The sequence below is a fragment of the Macaca fascicularis genome, chromosome 3 (genome assembly GCF_037993035.2).
Source record: "Macaca fascicularis isolate 582-1 chromosome 3, T2T-MFA8v1.1".
Taxonomy (NCBI): domain Eukaryota; kingdom Metazoa; phylum Chordata; class Mammalia; order Primates; family Cercopithecidae; genus Macaca; species Macaca fascicularis.
Window position 1 is genome coordinate 198,684,143 of NC_088377.1, and position 18,699 is coordinate 198,702,841.

The following is an 18,699-nucleotide window of genomic DNA, read 5'->3' on the forward strand; positions in this document are numbered from 1 at the left end:
CATGCTGGGTTTAAGAATTTGAAAATGGGAGTGAGGTGTGAGGAGGAGGAGGTCTTGCCCCTCCGCCCCTAGTTGGAGCCCCATGGGAGCGTTGTAGCACGTTCTGTATAGTTAGGATGCGCACAGGCCTCCCTGCCTCTCTCCAGCTCTGCTAGCCAGGAGCACTTCCAAGTCTGCATTTCACAGGCTTGCTCGCCTCTGCGTGGTTATTCTCACATCAGTAACAGTTGCACACTCAGCAGCTTCGTTCTGCGTTTGGGAGAGTTGAGTTCCCTGACGTAGAATTGCTGGGTTGAAGGTTTTTATAATAAAAATATTGGTCTTATTTTGGGGGCTGAAGGTTTTAAAAGCTTAATACATACTTCTAGATTGCTTTTCAAAACGACAGAAAGCGGCGCGTGATAAGTAGCTTGTCCTTGAAATAAGGACTTGTCTGATCCCAAGTGGCAACTTTTAACTATATATAGTTATAAGTATTGAAATTCTTTTAATGTTTCTTAACATTTTGTATTATAAATGAGACTTCGTTTTTAGGGTAACTTGTGGTTTTAATATTTGAAATTATAGGAGTTAAAATTCAGTGAATACCTGAATTGTAAAAAATTATATTTAAGCTATAAAATGTCAGTAGAGAAATAAACAAGATAAAGATTTTTTTCATACAAGAAAATGGAACTGAAAAGCGTTGGCTTTCTCATAACATACTTACTCAACCAGCTTTTGAGGTAGCTTCTGTAGATGATGTTTATAATTATGAATGTCCTCGTCTTAATTTAGCCTGGAATTGAAACCAGTTAAAATAACTTGGCTAGTACTGCTATCACTCAGACACTGACTGGTTCAAGATGCATCCAAAAGCTCAATGCCTTGTGGACAACTTCTAAGGGTTTAGTTGCCATGGATTTAAAGAAATTGTGACTGAACCAATCTGTTAACATTGATAAATGGGAAATTGCAGAAGGATATAGATGTTGTAGAGTGTGTAAAAGTAACTTGGTTTAGGGACTCAGGTATGGACAGTGAGACTGGCCACACGAGTGCCTTTCTTTGGATCTCACTGTCACACTCTTACCCAGGTTGGAGTGCAGTGGCTGTTGACAGGTGTGATCATAGCTCCCTGCAACCATGGATTTCTGGGCTCAGCAGTTCTGCCTCAACTTCCCAAGAAGCTGGGACTAAAGATGTATACCACCACACCTGGCTAATTTTTAAATTTATTGTAGAGAAGGGGTCTTGTTACGTTGCCTAGGTTGGTCTTGAACTCCTGACCTCCAGGGATGTCTCCTGTCTTGGCCTCCTTAGGAGCTGAAACTACAGATATATGCTAATGTCCTCAATTTATGGTAATGCAGAAATGCCTTTTGTTTTTGAGATGGACTCATGTTCTCTTGCCCAGGCTGCAGTGCAGTGGCGCGATCTCAGCTCACTGTATCCTCCACCTCTGGGATTCAGGCAGTTTTCGTGCCTCAGCCTCCTGGGTAGCTGAGACTGCAGGTGCCCATCACCACTCCTGGCTAACTTTTTTTGTATTTTTAGTACAAAATGTTGGCCAGGCTGGTCTCAAACTCCTGACTTCAAGTGATCTGCCTGCCTCGGCCTCCCGAAGTGCGGGGATTATAGGCGTGAGCTACTGTGGCCTCCTGGAAATGCTTTTTAAGGATCACCTCCTAGGGGAGATGAAGAGAGTTACCGTAGCATAATCAGTTTTAACTGTATTTGTAATGTTTGTTTCTTTACCTGGGGGGATATATTGTAGATATGTCAGATAACATATGTGACCCAGTGGTGTGCAGGCTATGGCTATAAAGTAGAAAGTTACTAAATAGAATGCTTGGATTTTATTGGAATTGGATGCAGTTTTTGTGTCCTAGAGAAATTCACAAAATGTTCCTAGTTTTAGATACAAGGTTATGATTTAACATCTTTGCTTTTGTTCTTTCTTGTCTTTGAGTAGAACAGTGGGGGACAGTAAGGTCTGTTTGTAAAGTACCTATGACCGTCTTCTTATTTTTATGGGTGGGGGGCATTGACTGTGGAATGTGGGCGGTAACTTGCAGTCAGTAACAGTTTGAGTAACTTCTTGTTGGCATCCCCATTCTGCCATTCCTCCTCTAGGTCTCCACCTCTCGCTGGCTTGTGGGCGGAGGGGCAGATTGGCGCATGGGGTGTCCGGGCACTGGTCGTGCATGCCTTCTTCCTCTTCTGTCTTCCAAAAAGTAACCAGTGACCAGCTCTCCCAGTGTTTCTTTCTTTGCGACTCAATGTCTTGGGCTTGGCATTGGGTAAAGCCGACTGGCCAGTTTCATTCCGACGAGCTTTATAATAGTCTGGTGTGGACCTCTGTCCTCTCTGCTATGCAGAAGCTTCCTCAGCCTTTGCTCCTCACTATGTACTATTTGCTGGTCCTGGGGGTACCCAGCATCTTAGGGTTTTGACTGCCCACCTGTATGTCGATCCTTTTTTTTTTTTTTTTTTTTTTTTGAGACGGAGTCTTGCTGTGTCACCCAGGCTGGAGTGCAATGGCCAGATCTCGGCTCACTGCAAGCTCCGCCTCCCGGGTTCACGCAATTCTCCTGCCTCAGCCTCCCGAGTAGCTGGGACTACAGGCACCCGCCACCTCGCCCGGCTAGTTTTTTTTTTTTTGTATTTTTTATTAGAGACGGGGTTTCACCGTGTTAGCCAGGATGGTCTCGATCTCCTGACCTCGTGATCCGCCCGTCTCGGCCTCCCAAAGCGTTGGGATTACAGGCTTGAGCCACCGCGCCCGGCCTGAATTTTCTTTAGTAGGGACAAAGTCTTGCTATGTTGCCCAGCCTGGATTCAAACTCCTGAGCCCAAGGAATCCTCCCACTCAGCCTCCAGAGTAGCTGGATCAAGTCACTCTTGTTCATAACCTCAGTTGCTTCATGAGTCTCGATTTCTGCCTAATTTCAGTGCTTATTGTTGTATCCTTGTGTGCTGCGGTATTTATTGTTAACCTTTGTGACTCGAATGTATCCACTCCCTTCTTTGGTCACTCTGGCCTGCAAATAGGCCATATTAATTCTTAGTTGGTTGTGGCTTGCCTTTGTCTTTATACCTTGCATGTGTTTATGTCTTAATGCATCTATTAGGATTCCTTGCTTTTATCACAGGTTTCCCATGTTTTCTGAAAAAATTACAGTAATTAATGCAGCACCCAGGTAAATTAAAAAGCTTTGTATACTTTATGAATTATTAGTAAGTATGCATTGATTGATAACACCAACGGAGGAAAACAAAACAGTCAGTTCTGATCTTGATTTTCAGGAGCATTTTGTGTTTCCACTTGGCAGCGTGATGCTTCCTCACGTTGGTGATTTTCTGTTGAGACACCTTCAGGCGTAATCTTATGTCTGCTGGTTAATATTTGTTCAGAATTGATTTCAGCTAATCCTTAAAAGTTTTTTGAGACATCACACTTAGAATGAAAGGAATTTCCTTTGCCGAGGTTCATCAGGTATTTACACTTAGTTTACATGGCCACACCATTCCTCTTCTCTCTCTGTGTGTGTATGTGCATGTTAGGGTAATCCATTTTTCTGTTTGTTTCTGAATTGCTTTGGAGAAGGCAACTCAGACTCCCAAGGAATACAACAGCCTCAGTGTAAAGCTTTTCTCACTTTTCCAGTGGTCATAGCAGGAATAGCATCTAACAGGACCTCAGATCAGTGATGTGAAAAGAGCTGAGTTTGAAGTGCATATTGATGCTCCATAAAGAATGTGTATATGTGCTGTTTTTAAATTAAGTCTGGTAATTTATTTGATATAAGGTATTGTAGTTTTAGTTGAATTAAACAGTTGGTGAAACTGTTGGTGAGGTAGTCTTTCAGTTACTCTGTAGATAAGCTCTTTTGTTACAACCTCGTCTTAAGCTTTTTGTTCCTGAATATGTTACAAACATCTATTTTCTCTTACTGTAGCTGTCACATGAGGAAAAAAACTTGAAAAAAAGATTTCATAGTGTGTGTTTATGTTTGATTTTAGAAGACCCTTTTGAGGACTTCTTTGGGAATCGAAGGGGTCCCCGAGGAAGCAGAAGCCGAGGGACGGGGTCGTTTTTCTCCGCGTTCAGTGGATTCCCGTCTTTTGGAAGTGGATTTTCTTCTTTTGATACAGGTATTAAATCCCTAGGTTTAATTTCTGTTATCTTAACAGTGGTTAGTACTTATAAGCATAATACTCTTTTAGAGTAATTTAAAATATGTGCATTGCTTTCGTAGAATAGCATTGTAGATTTGCCAGCTTTTTTTGGTATACAAGTCTATGCTTAATAACCTACATTTTCTCCTAATCTTCCTAAGAATGTTGTACTTGGAAATCTCTTAATATAATAATCAAGGCCAGAATGTAATGAAATTCTTAGTTAAAAAGGGGCAAGGTATGTTCTGTGTCAGTAGGTGGAAAGTAACGCACTTGGAAAATCTCACTAACCTTCATGCTGTCTAACCTCCTTTGCAGTTAAAACAAAAGTGCGCAAATAGGTAGCATCCCAGGAGTGTCCCACTGGATGGAATCGAAGGCTAGGCCTTAACACCAGCCCAGGCCAGGCTCACTCACTAGTGAAGTGTCAGCCTCACTCACGTAGCTCTTCATAAGTGGAAACATAGCTTATAGACTGGAGTAATATGAATATGTATATAAACACACATTATATACCTGTGAGTTTAGCCAGAAGAATTAGCATCCCATTTTTCTCTGAAGCTTACCCAGTTTCTCTTCACAGAGGAGCTCTTTTTTTTTTTTTTTTTTTTTAATTTAAAAAGACAGGGTCTCACTTTTAATAAGTGCCACTCTTAGTGTAGTGGCATGGTCTCGGCTCACTGCAGCCTCCTGCCTCCTGGGTTCGAGTGATTCTTGTGCCTCAGCCTTCTGAGTAGCTGGGATTACAGGTGTGCACCAGCAGGCTCAGCTAATTTTTGTATTTTTAATGGAGACAGGGTTTTTGCCATGTTGGCCAGGCTGGTCTTGAACTGACCTCAGGTGATCCACCTGCCCTGGCCTCCCAGAGTGCTGGGATCACAGGCATGAGCCACCACTCCTGGCCTGCAGCTGCTGTTTTGATTCTCTCATTTTTATTTTTAAGCCTCCATGGTAAGAATTGGGAGAGCTTGTTACATGGGGTTCCTTCATAATGGTCAGAATTTTATTTTCGTTTTTTTTTTTTTTTTTTTTTTTTTTTTTTTTTTTTTTTTTTTTTTTTGAGACGGAGTCTCGCTGTGTCGCCCAGGCTGGAGTGCAGTGGCCGGATCTCAGCTCACTGCAAGCTCTGCCTCCCGGGTTTTTACGCCATTCTCCTGCCTCAGCCTCCCGAGTAGCCGGGACTACAGGCGCCCACCACCTCGCCCGGCTAGTTTTTTGTATTTTTTAGTAGAGACGGGGTTTCACCGTGTTAGCCAGGATGGTCTCGAACTCCTGACCTCGTGATCCGCCCGTCTCGGCCTCCCAAAGTGCTGGGATTACAGGCTTGAGCCACCGCGCCCGGCCAGAATTTTATTTTCTTTCAACATTGTGCTCATGCCATCTAGGTAAGTAGTGAATTCTGCTTGATTGGACCTCAGTTTTGATGTGCTTTCCCTCAACAGATCCTCTCTTTAGATACCATGGAATATGCTGACCACAGGTTAAGAAAACTAGTTAAAAATACCATGTAAATAGTCCTTTTTAAAAGTAATCAGTGGCTCCTGTGTGTGTGTGTGTGTGGTGGGGGTGTAAGCCTTCTCCACTTCTGAGGTGCCTTACAGAGTATCACAAGAATAAGTACTTAGCGAGGCTTGATCTAGACCGTTGCAGTGGTCACCAGCCACGTGTGGGTCCTGAGCCCTGGAGGCCTGGCTGCTCCAAATGGAGATCAGCGGGAGTGTGAAACAGTCATTGGGTTTCAAAGATGGAACATGGAAAACAGTATAAAGTATCACAAACAATTTGATTTTTTGTATTTCCAATTGAAATATTTTGGATATACTGTATTAAATAAAATACTGCAATTAATTTCACTAGTTTCTGCTTTTCAGTGAAGTCGTTAGAAAAGGTAAACTTAACATACCTGGCTCACATATTTCTTCAGTACGCCACTAGCACTAGACAGTATCTGGCCTTAGATGATTGAATCATGTTCAGAGGTATGCGTCATTTGTGTTAATGTGAGTATTTTGGAAGCAGGACAAGTATTAAGCTCTAACCAGTAGACCAGCTTTAATATAAAAAAATAGGTTTGCTTTAGTGTGACTTGTGAAATTTTTCGGTGTCCGCACTGATACAGTGTCCATAATGTATAATTGAGAATGGTGTCCATGAACCGTAGAGACATAGGTTTTTCAGATGGATGCTTGTTGTATTCTTTCTACAGTTATTTTAGTTTTTTAATAATTTAGATTCTTATCCCCTGTGGTTCTTTGGTAAAGAGAAAGGAAGCCGGTTAGGTTTGCTGTTCTGCGGTGGTGAGGACATTCTGTTCTTGTGGGGTAAGGGTGTCCATCACAGTCCGTGGAGTTTACAAGCCATGCCATAGCAAACAGAGCTTTGATACTGAGGCTGCTCTGCTGGTTGGAGCTTAATACCGGTCCCGGTTCCAGAATGTTCACATTAACACAACGCATGTGCTGCGTGGTGCCCGGCAGACCACCCACAAGCCGGGGTGGTCTTTGCCATGTCAGAAAGGCTGCTCATGTCCAGTGAAGCTCTGCATGAGGAGAGGGTGAGAGGCTGCACTCTCGCGTTCCCCTCGAGTCCCCACTGAGGGATTTGAGAGAGTCTTTCCCCCTGGGCACCCCAGCACTTCGGCTGAGGCCTTGCTAGTTGCATGGTTTATTATTCATTGGTTCTACGTCTTAACATTAAACAGTCTGCTACTGAATTTTCAGACTCTTGTCTTTGCATTAGTAGTTGACATATTTCTCTAAGCATTTTTCTTTTCTGTTTTCCTGTAGGATTTACTTCATTTGGGTCACTAGGTCATGGGGGCCTCACTTCATTCTCTTCCACGTCATTTGGTGGTGGTGGCATGGGCAACTTCAAATCGATATCAACTTCAACTAAAATGGTTAATGGCAGAAAAATCACTACAAAGAGGTACTGTGCTAATCTGCATTTCATATTTTTAGTAAGCGGGCATGATGTTTCACTGGTGCCATGCTGCACGTCTCCCAGAGTGTGAAGCAGAGCTTGTTGTGTGCTGCATCTGGCACCATGAAAATCTTCTCTCCAAATTCATTAATTAAAGCTCTTCCTCTTAAATTTTACTTAACTGTTGATTAGAGGGGATCTTTAATGTAAATAAAAGATAAGTTGTAAATAAAAGATAATAATTTAAGTGTAACAAGTTTCTGCAGCTTTGTTAAGATGACTGAATGGAGAATTTTTAATAGTAAAGCTTTTACTGTTTTATAGCCTCTGCTTGTATTTAGCATCCACCTGTACAGTATTTGAGACAATTTATTTTGTCAGGTTAATTCTGTTTTAGGAAAGGAAGACGTATTGTTCACAGGTTGGCTTCAGCCGTGTTTTTACAGCCTGAAAATTACTTATATTCATGGTGTATTTCAGTAATGTCCTTAAAAAACTTAGTTACCCTCACACATGTATTTACTTTACCGGAAAGGTTTTTAAATGAATTTTTTTCCTACAGAATTGTCGAGAACGGTCAAGAAAGAGTAGAAGTTGAAGAAGACGGCCAGTTAAAGTCCTTAACAATAAATGGTAAGGAGCAGCTGCTGCGCTTGGATAACAAGTAATTCAACGCACGCGCTTAACAGAAATGTTAAACTATAACAAGCACCATTTGAGGATTAACAGGAACATTTTTTTGAAGATTTCAAACGAACTCGACTTTCAGTATAATTGTACCTAAAGTATTTATAAACAGCTCATCGGAGCCTCTATTTGTCATAGACTTTTGAGTTTATTGTTGGGACCACATAATAGGACCATTTTTTTTTTGTCTTTAAAATTGTTGTAAATCTCTGTATGCACTTTGCTTTTTTATTAAACGTACTCCAAGGTGAGTCTTGACTCTTTAGTGTAGGACAAGATTGTACACTAACACCAGCATGGACCTGCTTTTCATTGTGTCTGAAATGTGAGCCACGTAGTGTCGGCCTGCTGTGAAGTTAACATTACCAGGACGATTCTTCTACAGAAATAATTTCAATTTTTTTCAGTATTTAGTAGTGAAAGATATTAATGCATTAATGGTAATACATTTCTGGTTTAATATAAATTAAGGATGTTTTCTAGTTGTGCATGAATGCTGGCAACTTAGTAAGTTTTGACAATTGTTTAAATATGTAATGTTAAGCTTAGGTTTAAAAAAGTAAAGCTGGTAAACTGGGTCTTTGTCATTTGCTTTAAAAAAAAAAAAAGAAAATAAATGCGAATGTGTTGGTGCATTCTTCCTGAGTGGGATCTGGAGCTTTTTTGTGTCTGTGTATGATTTGTGCCTGGGCTTCTAGTGTCACTTTAATAGCGTTTCGTGCTATTATGCCGCACCTCAGTTACATGTAGACATTTTCTTCAGTATATTTGAAGTATATGAAGATTTTCATATTGTAAGTTGCGATTTAGCAATTGATCAAACATTTAATTATGGTAACATTTCTACAGGAGAGGGAAGAAACCATTGTATAATTTTTCATTCTTAAAGTATGTTCTAGGTTTTAGGATTTGATGTAAGATCACTTACGGAGCCGGGCACAGTAGCTCACTCCTGCAATCCCAGCACTTTGGGAGGCCTAGGCGGGTGGATCACCTGAGGTCAGGAGTTCGAGACTAGCCTGACCAGGATGGTGAAACCCCTGTCTCTACTGAAAAATTAGCTGGGCGTGGTGGCAGGTGCCTGTAATCCCAGCTACTTGGGAGGCTGAGGCAGGAGAATTGCTTGAACCCGGGAGGTGGAGGTTGCAGTGAGCCAAGATCATGCTATTGTACTCCAGTCTGGGAGGCAGAGCGAGACTTCATCTCAAAAAAAAAAAGAAAAAAAATCACTTCTGGACAGTATGCATGGGACAGTCATGGAATGATTTAGGAGTGAGCAAAATAAAGGTCTTTTGTTTCTCAGTTTGTAATACCTTTCATGATTGCCATTGGTAACTAGAATCCTAGCTGTAGTGAATATTGAACTAGATTTATACTGGATTTAAAACTGTTTTGTTTTGGAACTAAATAGTGTGAAAACTGCTAGAAGGACGGGCGGGTCCCTGACAAACAGCGCTTTCCATCTGTGCTGGCTTTGCAGGAGGGCATAGAGATTGCTCAGGATATGCCAGAGCGTTTAAGGAACCTGATGTGCTGTTTCTGAAAATAAGTAAAAAATATTTTAAGGAATTTCATAGGAGCTCAAAAAAGCATAGTAACAGTTAAGTATTTGGGGACAGTTGAACTACAAGAAGAACAAGTAATGTGCTTGTCTGTTGTGTCGGAAATAACCCAGCACACGGCACTTCGTGTCTCTGGATAAGGTAGGTATGCAGTCATGGCACGTGCGGGAAAGCGGGACAGCGCCCTGTAGTGTTGGAAATCCCACCTCACAACTAGCATTGTGGGATCATAGAGTGCGCTTTTGTTTATGCTATCAGGACGGGTGGCTTCTTTGTTACTAAATGAGAAATTCAAGTAGATACTTTGGACTTCAGGGTTTTATATTTTTCATAAGTGGGTGGGATGAGTCAGTGCAGCAGCCTTGAGACATCCAGGGATGTCCAGAAAGACCAGGAAAATGAAGACAAGTCTTGACCTGTAATTGTTAAACTAGGAAGCAGTTTGCTATAGCTTTGGTGCTGCAAAAGTTTAGAATACATTTGGTTGTTCTAGACTTCGTGGAGTGTTTCATGCAACTCTGGCTGTGAACAGCCTACTCAACATGGTGTTACAGGTAAAATATGTTTGACTCCTAAGAAATCTTTCTGGTGAAAACTTTTTTTGAGGGGGAGGGAGCATTCATTTGTACTTGGGAAGATTACTGTTTTTTTTAAGTTTTGAGATAGTCTTGCTGTGTCATCCAGACTGGAGTGCAGTGGCGTGATCTTGGCTCACTGTAACCTCTGCCTCCGGGGTTCAAGCGGTTCTCCTACGTCAGCCTCCTGAGTAGCTGGGATTACAGGTGCCTGCCACCACACTCAGCTAATTTTTGTATTTTTAGTAGAGGTGGGATTTCACCATGTTGTCAGGGCTGGTCTGGAACTTTTGACCTCAAGTGATCCATCCACCTTGGCCTCCCAAAGTGCTGGACAGGCATGAGCCACTGCGCCTGGCTGAGAAAATTACTTTTATTCTGTTCTTCCGTTGATAGAAGTGTAATTTTATTAAGTTACTAATAGAAAACCTATTTGTTGCTGTCAAATCTTACACCTTTGATTTTTAAACCCTGTAAAGATTATTCCTAGAGAATTCAGTCTAAGTGTGCATGAGAGCAGCTTTGAAAAGTTAGGAAATGGCCGGGCGCGGTGGCTCAAGCCTGTAATCCCAGCACTTTGGGAGGCCGAGGCGGGCGGATCACAAGGTCAGGAGATCGAGACCACAGTGAAACCCTGTCTCTACTAAAAATACAAAAAATTAGCCGGGCGCGGTGGCGGGCGCCTGTAGTCCTAGCTACTCAGGAGGCTGAGGCAGGAGAATGGCGTGAACCCAGGAGGCGGAGCTTGCAGTGAGCCGAGATCGCGCCACTGCACTCCAGCCTGGGCAACAGCGTGAGACTCCGTCTCAAAAAAAAAAAAAAAAAAAAAAAGAAAAGTTAGGAAATGGCTTTGAGCATTGACAGCATCACTCAAGTAAATGATGACTTGGAATAAGAATAGCATTTGATTTAAATTAGTTTCTGGTAAAGTCAACCGTCTCTTTCTGTAGTGTTAGGCGCCTTTGAAAACAGGAAGCCGAACGCTCCTAAACGGCACATGCCTGGTTGTGCACGGCCCCACATGGTCCCAGCCATTCCGGGATGTGCGTCTGCTGTCTTTGGTTTGTGCTCAATGTCCCTGTTTGAGAGTCTTAAGTTTTATTTTTAAAGTCTTTAATTTTTAAAAATACTTCAATAGCTTTTGGGGAGGTAAGTGGTTTTTAGTGACGTGGATGCATTATATTATAGTGTTGAATTCTGAGATGTCGGTGCTGCTGTCGCCTAAGCAGTGTATGTTGTACCCAAACTGTAGTTTTTTAATCGCTGTTTGGCATCCTTTTGTCTGGAAGGCTCAATAATCTGTGTTTTTGTCATCTCCTATTTTCCTATTCCTTGTAGTTCCCCAACCCCCGTTGGTTTAATTCAGTGATGTATTATTCCTTATATCTCTATCCTTTATAAAATTTAAGCTTTTTAAACTCCAAAGATTCCAGGCTTGATTTTGGAAACTCAGGGTTTTAAATCATCTGAAAGATGTCAGTCAGTCTTGGCATCGTGGGTGACTCGCTTTTCCTCTTGGATGTCTTCCAGTAAGTAGCTTTTAGAAGTGGGTGGAGTTAGTGTCACCATTTGCTAAACTTACCTGTGCACCTGGCGTGCTGAAGTAAATGTTCCTTACAGTGTGGTAACGCTTGAGGAACATTGTGGGATGATTGTCTTTCCAATCCATTTTAGTTTCTGTTTGTTAATTAAAGCTTTAAAAATGCCTGCTTATCCTGTCTTGATTACCTTCTAGCCATCATTTCTCTTCAGGGAATACTGATCTTGTTTTAACCACTACGGAATGAATTAGAAACATTTTTATTTGCAGAGGATTCAACAGTAATAAATAATTGGCATATTCTCTGTTATTGATGGGCAGCGGTGTTGAAATTTAGCCATTAGCATGTTCAGTAACAGAATGGAGGCAGATATTATTTCTGGAGGTTTTCAAGCACAAAATTAGTTGATATGAATACTTGATTTAGTGGAGTTTAGAGGGGGCTGAATTACATAACCCACTGCTCGTATTTTTAAAGATGAAAGTATGAGATCTTACCCTTTGGGGTCTTGGTTTCAAAGCCTTTGGATATGGTATTCCTAGCTGTTCTAGGGACGTGGGGGGAACTAGATGTAGGCCTTGGTACTAAAGTGTGACCAGTGGTTGAAATGGGGTAGACCGAAGTCTTTGGCTACGTTATTTCGTCTTCCTGTTTAAAAAGGTGAAAAGACGGAATGTCACAGCAGCTATTCCTGTGTTAGAAATCTAGATGTCACTGAGTTCCAGAGGCGGCAGAGTTTTTGATTGGGCATCAGAAAGCCGGTCTTGGCTTCTGTGCTTTGGTCAGTATTTGCTGACTTTTGTGCAGGGTATCGGTTAGTGTCACGTAACTGTTCACTAAGGATTCGACTCTGAGCTTTGTGGCCTGGGCGAGTTGCAGACTCAGGGGTTGAGACCCCCGAATGCGCTTTGCCCTTTTCCCTGTACCCTGATAGGGAGAAGATTCCTGCCCTGGAGCGCAACTCCCACAGGAATGCGGGTCCTGTGAAGGCAGTAATTCTTGTCTGTCTTGCTACTGCTGTGTCCTGGCAGGTGTGCCCTGGAAGCATCTTGCTGCGGAAACCCCGATGGTGGTTGCCGTCTCACAGCCCTTGATTCAGAGATGCCCTGGACCCTGGCTGCCTGGAGAGTAGAGCAGGGCCTCACTCCTGCACCCCTCCTGCTGTGTGGCCTGCGGCCCAGCCTGCTGTTGGAAGCTTGCCATGTGGATCAGAAGGACCTGCGTCTTGGCTTACAAAGATTCTCCACTCCGGGGAGCCCTGACTAGCAAATGCCTGTGTAGTGTCGATGCCACAGTCTCGTCGGTGCACACTGCAGTTGCTAGCATAGTGTCCTTTTCTGCCCTGTTAGGTTGGTTTCTTTCTTAAACAGGGCAGCACTGTCATCCCGTTCCCCCACCTTGTCCTTCCTCTTCACCCTAGCCGGTTACTGAACTGACTGCCGTTCAGGCACTGGTAGGAAATCACTCCCAGAACTTCCGGAACCATAGAGACTGGAGGTGTTCTGAAGGAGGCTTTGGTGCTGAAACATTGTTGCAGAAATTTGGGGTGGGGCCTCTTTCCCGCCGGTCTCACCTACCGGATGTGGTTTGCTTCCCGTGGGGTCAGCGCTGTGCTGGGAGGTCTGAGAGGTGACATTTTCCTCTGTCTTCCCACAGCTGCCCTGAGTTGGCAAGAAGTGCTGTGCCCAACGACAGGGTCTCATTGCTAATGGTGTGTGGGGGAGACGTGGCTCCTGAGGCCTGGAGCATTCATTCATTCATTCCTTTATATTATTTTACATTTTACTTAACTTTTGGACCAGGTCTTGCTCTGTAACCCAGGCTGGAGTACAGTGGTGCAGTCACAGCTCTCTGTAGCCTGGAACTCCTGGGCTCAGGCATTCCTCCCACCTCAGCCCCTAAGCAGTTGAGACTACAGCTGTGCGACGTAACGCCTGGCTAGCTTCTTACATTTTTTAGTAGAGGCGGGGTTTTCGCCATGTTGCCCAGGCTGGTCTTGAACTCGGGCTTGAGCGCTTCACCCCTTGGCCTCCCAGAGTGCTGGGATCACAGGCATGAGCCCCCACTCCTGGCCCAGAGCAGTTTACACTAAATGTCAGGACATTGCTGGTAGGAACAGCAGTCGGAGCAGAAGCTCGGGGTGTGGTCGTCAGGGAACTGTGGAGTTTGCAGCCTGCATGAGACACGTTTCTTTTTTTTTTTGGACGGAGTCTTGCTCTGTTACCCAGATTGGAGTGCAGTGGCGCCATCTCGCCTCACTACAAGCTCCGCCTCCTGGGTTCACGCCGTTCTTCTGCCTCAGCCTCCCGAGTAGCTAGGGACCACAGGCGCCCACCACCACGCCCGGCTAATTTTTTTGTGTTTTTAGTAGAGACGGGGTTTCACCATGTTAGCCAGGATGGTCTCGGTCTCCTGGCCTCATGATCCGCCCGTCTCGGCCTCCCAAAGTGCTGGGATTACAGGCGTGAGCCACTGCGCCTGGCCTGCAAGACACGTTTCTTACATGCATTTCCGCCAAATTGAGAACTTTGCTGCTCGTCAGCTCTAGGCCAAATAACCTCTTACCCAAAACTTCCAGGGCTGCTCTACGTAATGCCAGATCTCTGAGAAAGTCAAATCCAGAACTCGAACGAGAAACTATTTTCCACGAGTCTTTTCAGCCGTATCTTTCAATGTCCATGGGTCAACGGTCCCGGCACAGATGAATTGGCACTGGGCACGGTCTCCTGCGGTGGCTGCTGGGGGCTGAGCCTTCCCTGCCAGCCCCTGACAAGCAGGAAAGACAAGTTCCCCTAGTTGGGGTCTGTGCCCAGCATGAGTGGTCTATCTAGTGAGTGGCTGGGCACAGTTGTCCCCATCCATGGCTGATGTCTGGTGGCAGTTAGCAGCCACTGGGTCTCAGCCCAAGTCTCCTGTGGAGCCTGGCAAAGCGTTGGTGTCCTTTTCCATGTAATATTTAAGGTATTTGTGTAGAGTCTTATGTACTTGTAGGAGCAGTTTGTTAAATTAGGTACCTAGAAGTTGAGCAATTGGCTTGAGAAACGTGTGCATTGAAAATTGGTAGGTTACCAGGCGCAGTGGCTCGTGCCTGTATTCCCAGTGCTCTGGGAGGCTGAGGTGGGCTGATTACTTTGAGCCCAGGAGTTTAAGACCAGCCTGGGCAACATGGTCAAACCACGTCTTTACAAAAAATAGAAAATTAGCTGGGCTTGGTGTGGCGTGCGCTTGTAGTCCCAGCTACTCGGGAGGCTGAGGTGGGAGGATCAGTTGAGCCGGGGATGTGAGGCTGCAGTGAGCCATGATTGTGCCACTGCACTCCAGCCTGGGCAACAAGGAGACCCTGTCTCAAAAAAAAAAAATCAAAAATGATTTCTCAGAAGGAGTCTTCTCCTATCAACAATGGATTGGGGTCTGTGTCGTCACACTTGCTAGTACTGTCAATAATTTCTAAAATCTGCATCTTGGCTATCTAGGGCAAGCATCTTGTGTTACCTGCGTGTGCCTCTTTTTCTGTGGACTTACTCTCCTGATTTTATAGGAGCCCTTTATGTACTAGTTGATTAGTCTGTGGCCTGCTTTGTTGAAAGTGTGTTTTTTTTTTCCCCCCGTTTTCCTTTTGTTCATGTGACTTACTGTGTGGTAGTCTTAATTATTTACACAGACGTGTGTGTGCGTGCGTGTGCCTATAACGAAACTGCCCCATATTTTTATTTTGTACTCCTGTGTGTGTGTACTTTTATTTACTTGGAAAGGTGGTTGTGTGGAAAACAGCCAGCTTTGTCCCAGACTTCTTGCCCGCATTGTCCACCACGTTTCTGCTGGACTCTCGTCCCATCTAGTTTCTTGCACCCTGTATGGATGGCAGTGCATCTGGAAACGCAGCTCGTTTCCAGCTCGTTTCTAGGCCAGTCTTCGTCATGCTTTCAGATGAAAGGTGCAGTCACCGTGAGGAACACCCCATGTAGATTTGGGAGAGCGTTTGACACCCGAGAGCCATGTGACAGTGTAATTTTTTTTTTCAACGTCCTGTTTTACAGACAGCTGTAAAGTGCTGTCTTAATACGTAGGTGTGCACGTTTCTTCAGTGTATCACTACATGAAGCGGGGAATGCCCTCTGTGTGTGTTTTCTTTTCTAACTTGTTACGGAAAACCAGGAAGTCGGTACGCCTTACATTGCTTTTTATCTCATCACTTTAGTCTTGGTATTCTGATTTTATTCTATTATTTTTATTTTTTTGCGATGGTGTCTTGCCGTGTCGTCCAGGCTGGAGTGCAGTGGTTTGATCTTGGCTCAGTGTAACCTCTGCCTCCTGGGTTCAAGCGATTCTCCTGCTTCAGCCTCCTGAGTAACTGGGATTACAGGTGCCTGCCACCACCCCCGGCTAATTTTTTTGTATTTTTAGTAGAGACAGTTTCACTATTTTAGTCAGGCTGGTCTCGAACTCCTGACCTCAAGTGATCTGCCCTCCTTGGCCTCCCAGAGTGCTGGGATTACAGGTGTGAGCTACCGCACCTCGCCTATTCTGATTTTAAAAAAGAATTGGAATATCATATTTTTTACAGTTGGAAAACTCTATAAATTTTCTCATATTTACTCCCCCTCCCCTTTTTATTTTTTTGAGACACAGTTTCGCTCTTGTTGCCCAGGCTGGAGTGCAGTGGCGCAATCTAGACTCACCGCAACCTCCACCTCCCGGGTTCAAGTAATTCTCCTGCCTCAGCCTCCCAGGTAGCTCGGATTACAGGCATGCGCCACCATGCCTGGCTTATTTTGTATTTTTAGTAGAGACAGGGTTTCTCCATGTGGGTCAGGCTGATCTCGAACTCCTGACCTCAGGTGATCCGCCTGCCTCGACCTTCCAAAGTGCTGAGATTACAGGCGTGAGCCATCGCGCCCGGCTTATTTTTCTTATTGATATAAGTATTTTTGTGTTGTTTTCCAGCAGGCTGATTTTAGTATTTTACTGTGTGATTATGTTTCTGAGAAAGATTAGTTACTGTGTTTATGACCAAAAATTCCTCTACATGGCACTGTTGGGTTCTCTTGTACCTTGATTTTACTTTGGGTTTTAGATTGTGTAGACAGAGGGTGAGGGTGAGGCTCCCGGCCCTGTGATCTTGAGGGTGAGTTGGGAGCCGTCTGTGCCCTGCCTACCCCAACACCAGGTTCAGCTGCCCTTGAAGTCATTTATTTCTGGCACATTTCCTAGTTACTGGTATTTTAAACTGTGGCTAGTAATTGTACGTATTTGTGGGGCGTGTGTGTGCAGTGGGTGACGATCAGATTGGGGTGAATGGCAGAGCCACCTCAAGCAGTTTATTGCTTTGTGTTGGGAACATTCGGAACCTCTCAGAAAACTGTAGTGATTTCCCAAGCTGTGGTTTGTTGAGGAGTTTTCTTTCATATCAGTTTGCTAATTTACGTGTTCACTGGAAGTGTCCGCGCGGTTTTGAGGCCTGTGATCACACGCCTTTCTCATCCTTCACGTTTGTCTGCGGCGTAAAGGCTTCCGAGTGTTCTCCTGTTGGTTTAGTTTCTCTTTCAGAAGAATAGCTTTCTGATAGAATATCTAATTATTATCCTAAGTTTTTCTTCCTATTCTTCTGGTTAGTTGTGCTTCTGCAGAATATTTATTTGCAGCATTTTTGTTCATTAATAGGAATTTTAAGAATTGCTTTTAAGTTTGACTTGTAAAACATTTTTGTTGATTTCTAAAAAAGTCGCTTGTTCTTTTAAATTTCTATTTTCATTCAATGCATAACCCATATGGCATCTGTTTTTTGGAAGGAAGGGTTAAGAAACAGCAAATGTTGCCTTGTCAATTCTGTGAACTTGTATTCTACTGGGCTTTTTTCTACTTGGTTAAGAAACGCTGCTCCTGTGTATCTACCTTAAAAAAGTTTAAGTCCAGACGTGGTGGCTCACGCCTGTATTCCAGCACTTTGAGTGGCCACGTGGGTGGATCGCTTGAGCCCTGGAGATCGAGGCTTCAGTAAGTCGTGATGATGCCACTGCACTCCAGCCTGGGTAATGGAGTGAGACCCTATCTCAAAAAAAAATTGAAAATATGAATCCATCTAGAACATTTGTGTGAGGTGGCCTCACTTTTTCCTCCTCTGTGGACAGTTTGTCCTTCCTCCGTGATGAATTGTGATTTAATTTTTTTTTTTTTTTTTTTTTTTTTTTTTTTGAGACGGAGTCTCGCTCTGTCGCCCAGGCTGGAGTGCAGTGGCGCGATCTCGGCTCACTGCAAGCTCCGCCTCCCGGGTTCACGCCATTCTCCTGCCTCAGCCTCCCGAATGGCTGGGACTACAGGCACCCACAACCGCGCCCGGCTAATTTTTTGTATTTTTAGTAGAGACGGGGTTTCACCGTGGTCTCGATCTCCTGACCTTGTGATCCGCCCGCCTCGGCCTCCCAAAGTGTTGGGATTACAGGCGTGAGCCACCGCGCCCGGCTGTGATTTAATTTTTAATGATTTGCTTGTCTGCAGCTTTTTTGGGGAGGAACTTTCGTGGTATTAACCCATCATGAGTACATTTCTTAAGGACGTGCGCGATTTCTCTCTCGTGAAGGAGAAGCAACACATCACAGGACCAGATTTTGTCCCCACTTCTCAGCGGAGCTTAGAACCATACAGAAAGTGGGCCAGGCATGGCGGCTTCCGCCTGTAGTTCCAGCACTTTGGGAGGCTGAGCCGCGTGGTGGGTGGATTGCTTGAGCTCAGCCTGGGCAGCGTGGTGAGAGTCTGTCTCCGCAAAGAACAGAAAAAATTAGCCGGGTGTGGGGGCGCGTGCCTCTAGTCCCAGCTACTCAGGAGGCTAAGGTGCGAGGATCGCTTGAGCTGGTGGAGATGGAGGCTGCAGTGAGCCAGGATTGCACCACTCGGCACTCCAGCCTGGGCAACAGAGCAAGACCCTGTACCCCGGCCCGCACAAGAAAACCCGTAGAAAGCAGAGTTAGCTGTTGGTCTTCCCCACCTGGTACTACCAGGGCTGGAAGCGTACTTGAGAGCACTACGTTTTATGGGCAGCATTTTGGGAGGGGGCTGGGGAGGGTTGGTGATGGGCACATCTGGCCACTTAATGTAGTTAAAGCCGTAGCAACTGAATGAAAAGCTTTAACATGAATTCATCGTTTCCTCTGTTATTTGAGTTTTAACATTAACATATCTAGTTCTGCTTTTGTCTTTCTTTTAAAGAGAATTGCATGGGAAGCTTCTCTGTTTTTCCTACAGATGCAGGAGCAT

The 18,699-nt window shown here is 44.3% G+C and overlaps 1 protein-coding gene across 5 annotated transcripts in view; it reads left to right on the top strand.

Moving 5' to 3' along the window:
- The window catches only part of DNAJB6 (DnaJ heat shock protein family (Hsp40) member B6), an 84,029-nt gene that overhangs the window by 42,793 nt on the left and 22,537 nt on the right, over window positions 1-18,699 (top strand). For 3 of the 5 annotated variants that reach the window (XR_006696649.3, XM_005551282.5, XM_074036487.1), the window contains exons 6-8: window positions 4,006-4,137; window positions 6,948-7,089; window positions 7,646-7,716. Coding sequence is in view for 2 of the 5 variants with exons in the window: in XM_005551282.5 (XP_005551339.2) it covers window positions 4,006-4,137; window positions 6,948-7,089; window positions 7,646-7,716 (345 nt within the window). In the remaining 3 variants the exon portion in view is untranslated. Of the gene's footprint in view, window positions 1-4,005; window positions 4,138-6,947; window positions 7,090-7,645; window positions 7,717-12,479; window positions 12,798-18,699 lie in introns of those variants that run through there. The other 2 variants (XR_010585985.1, XR_010585983.1) reach the window with 2 other exon arrangements.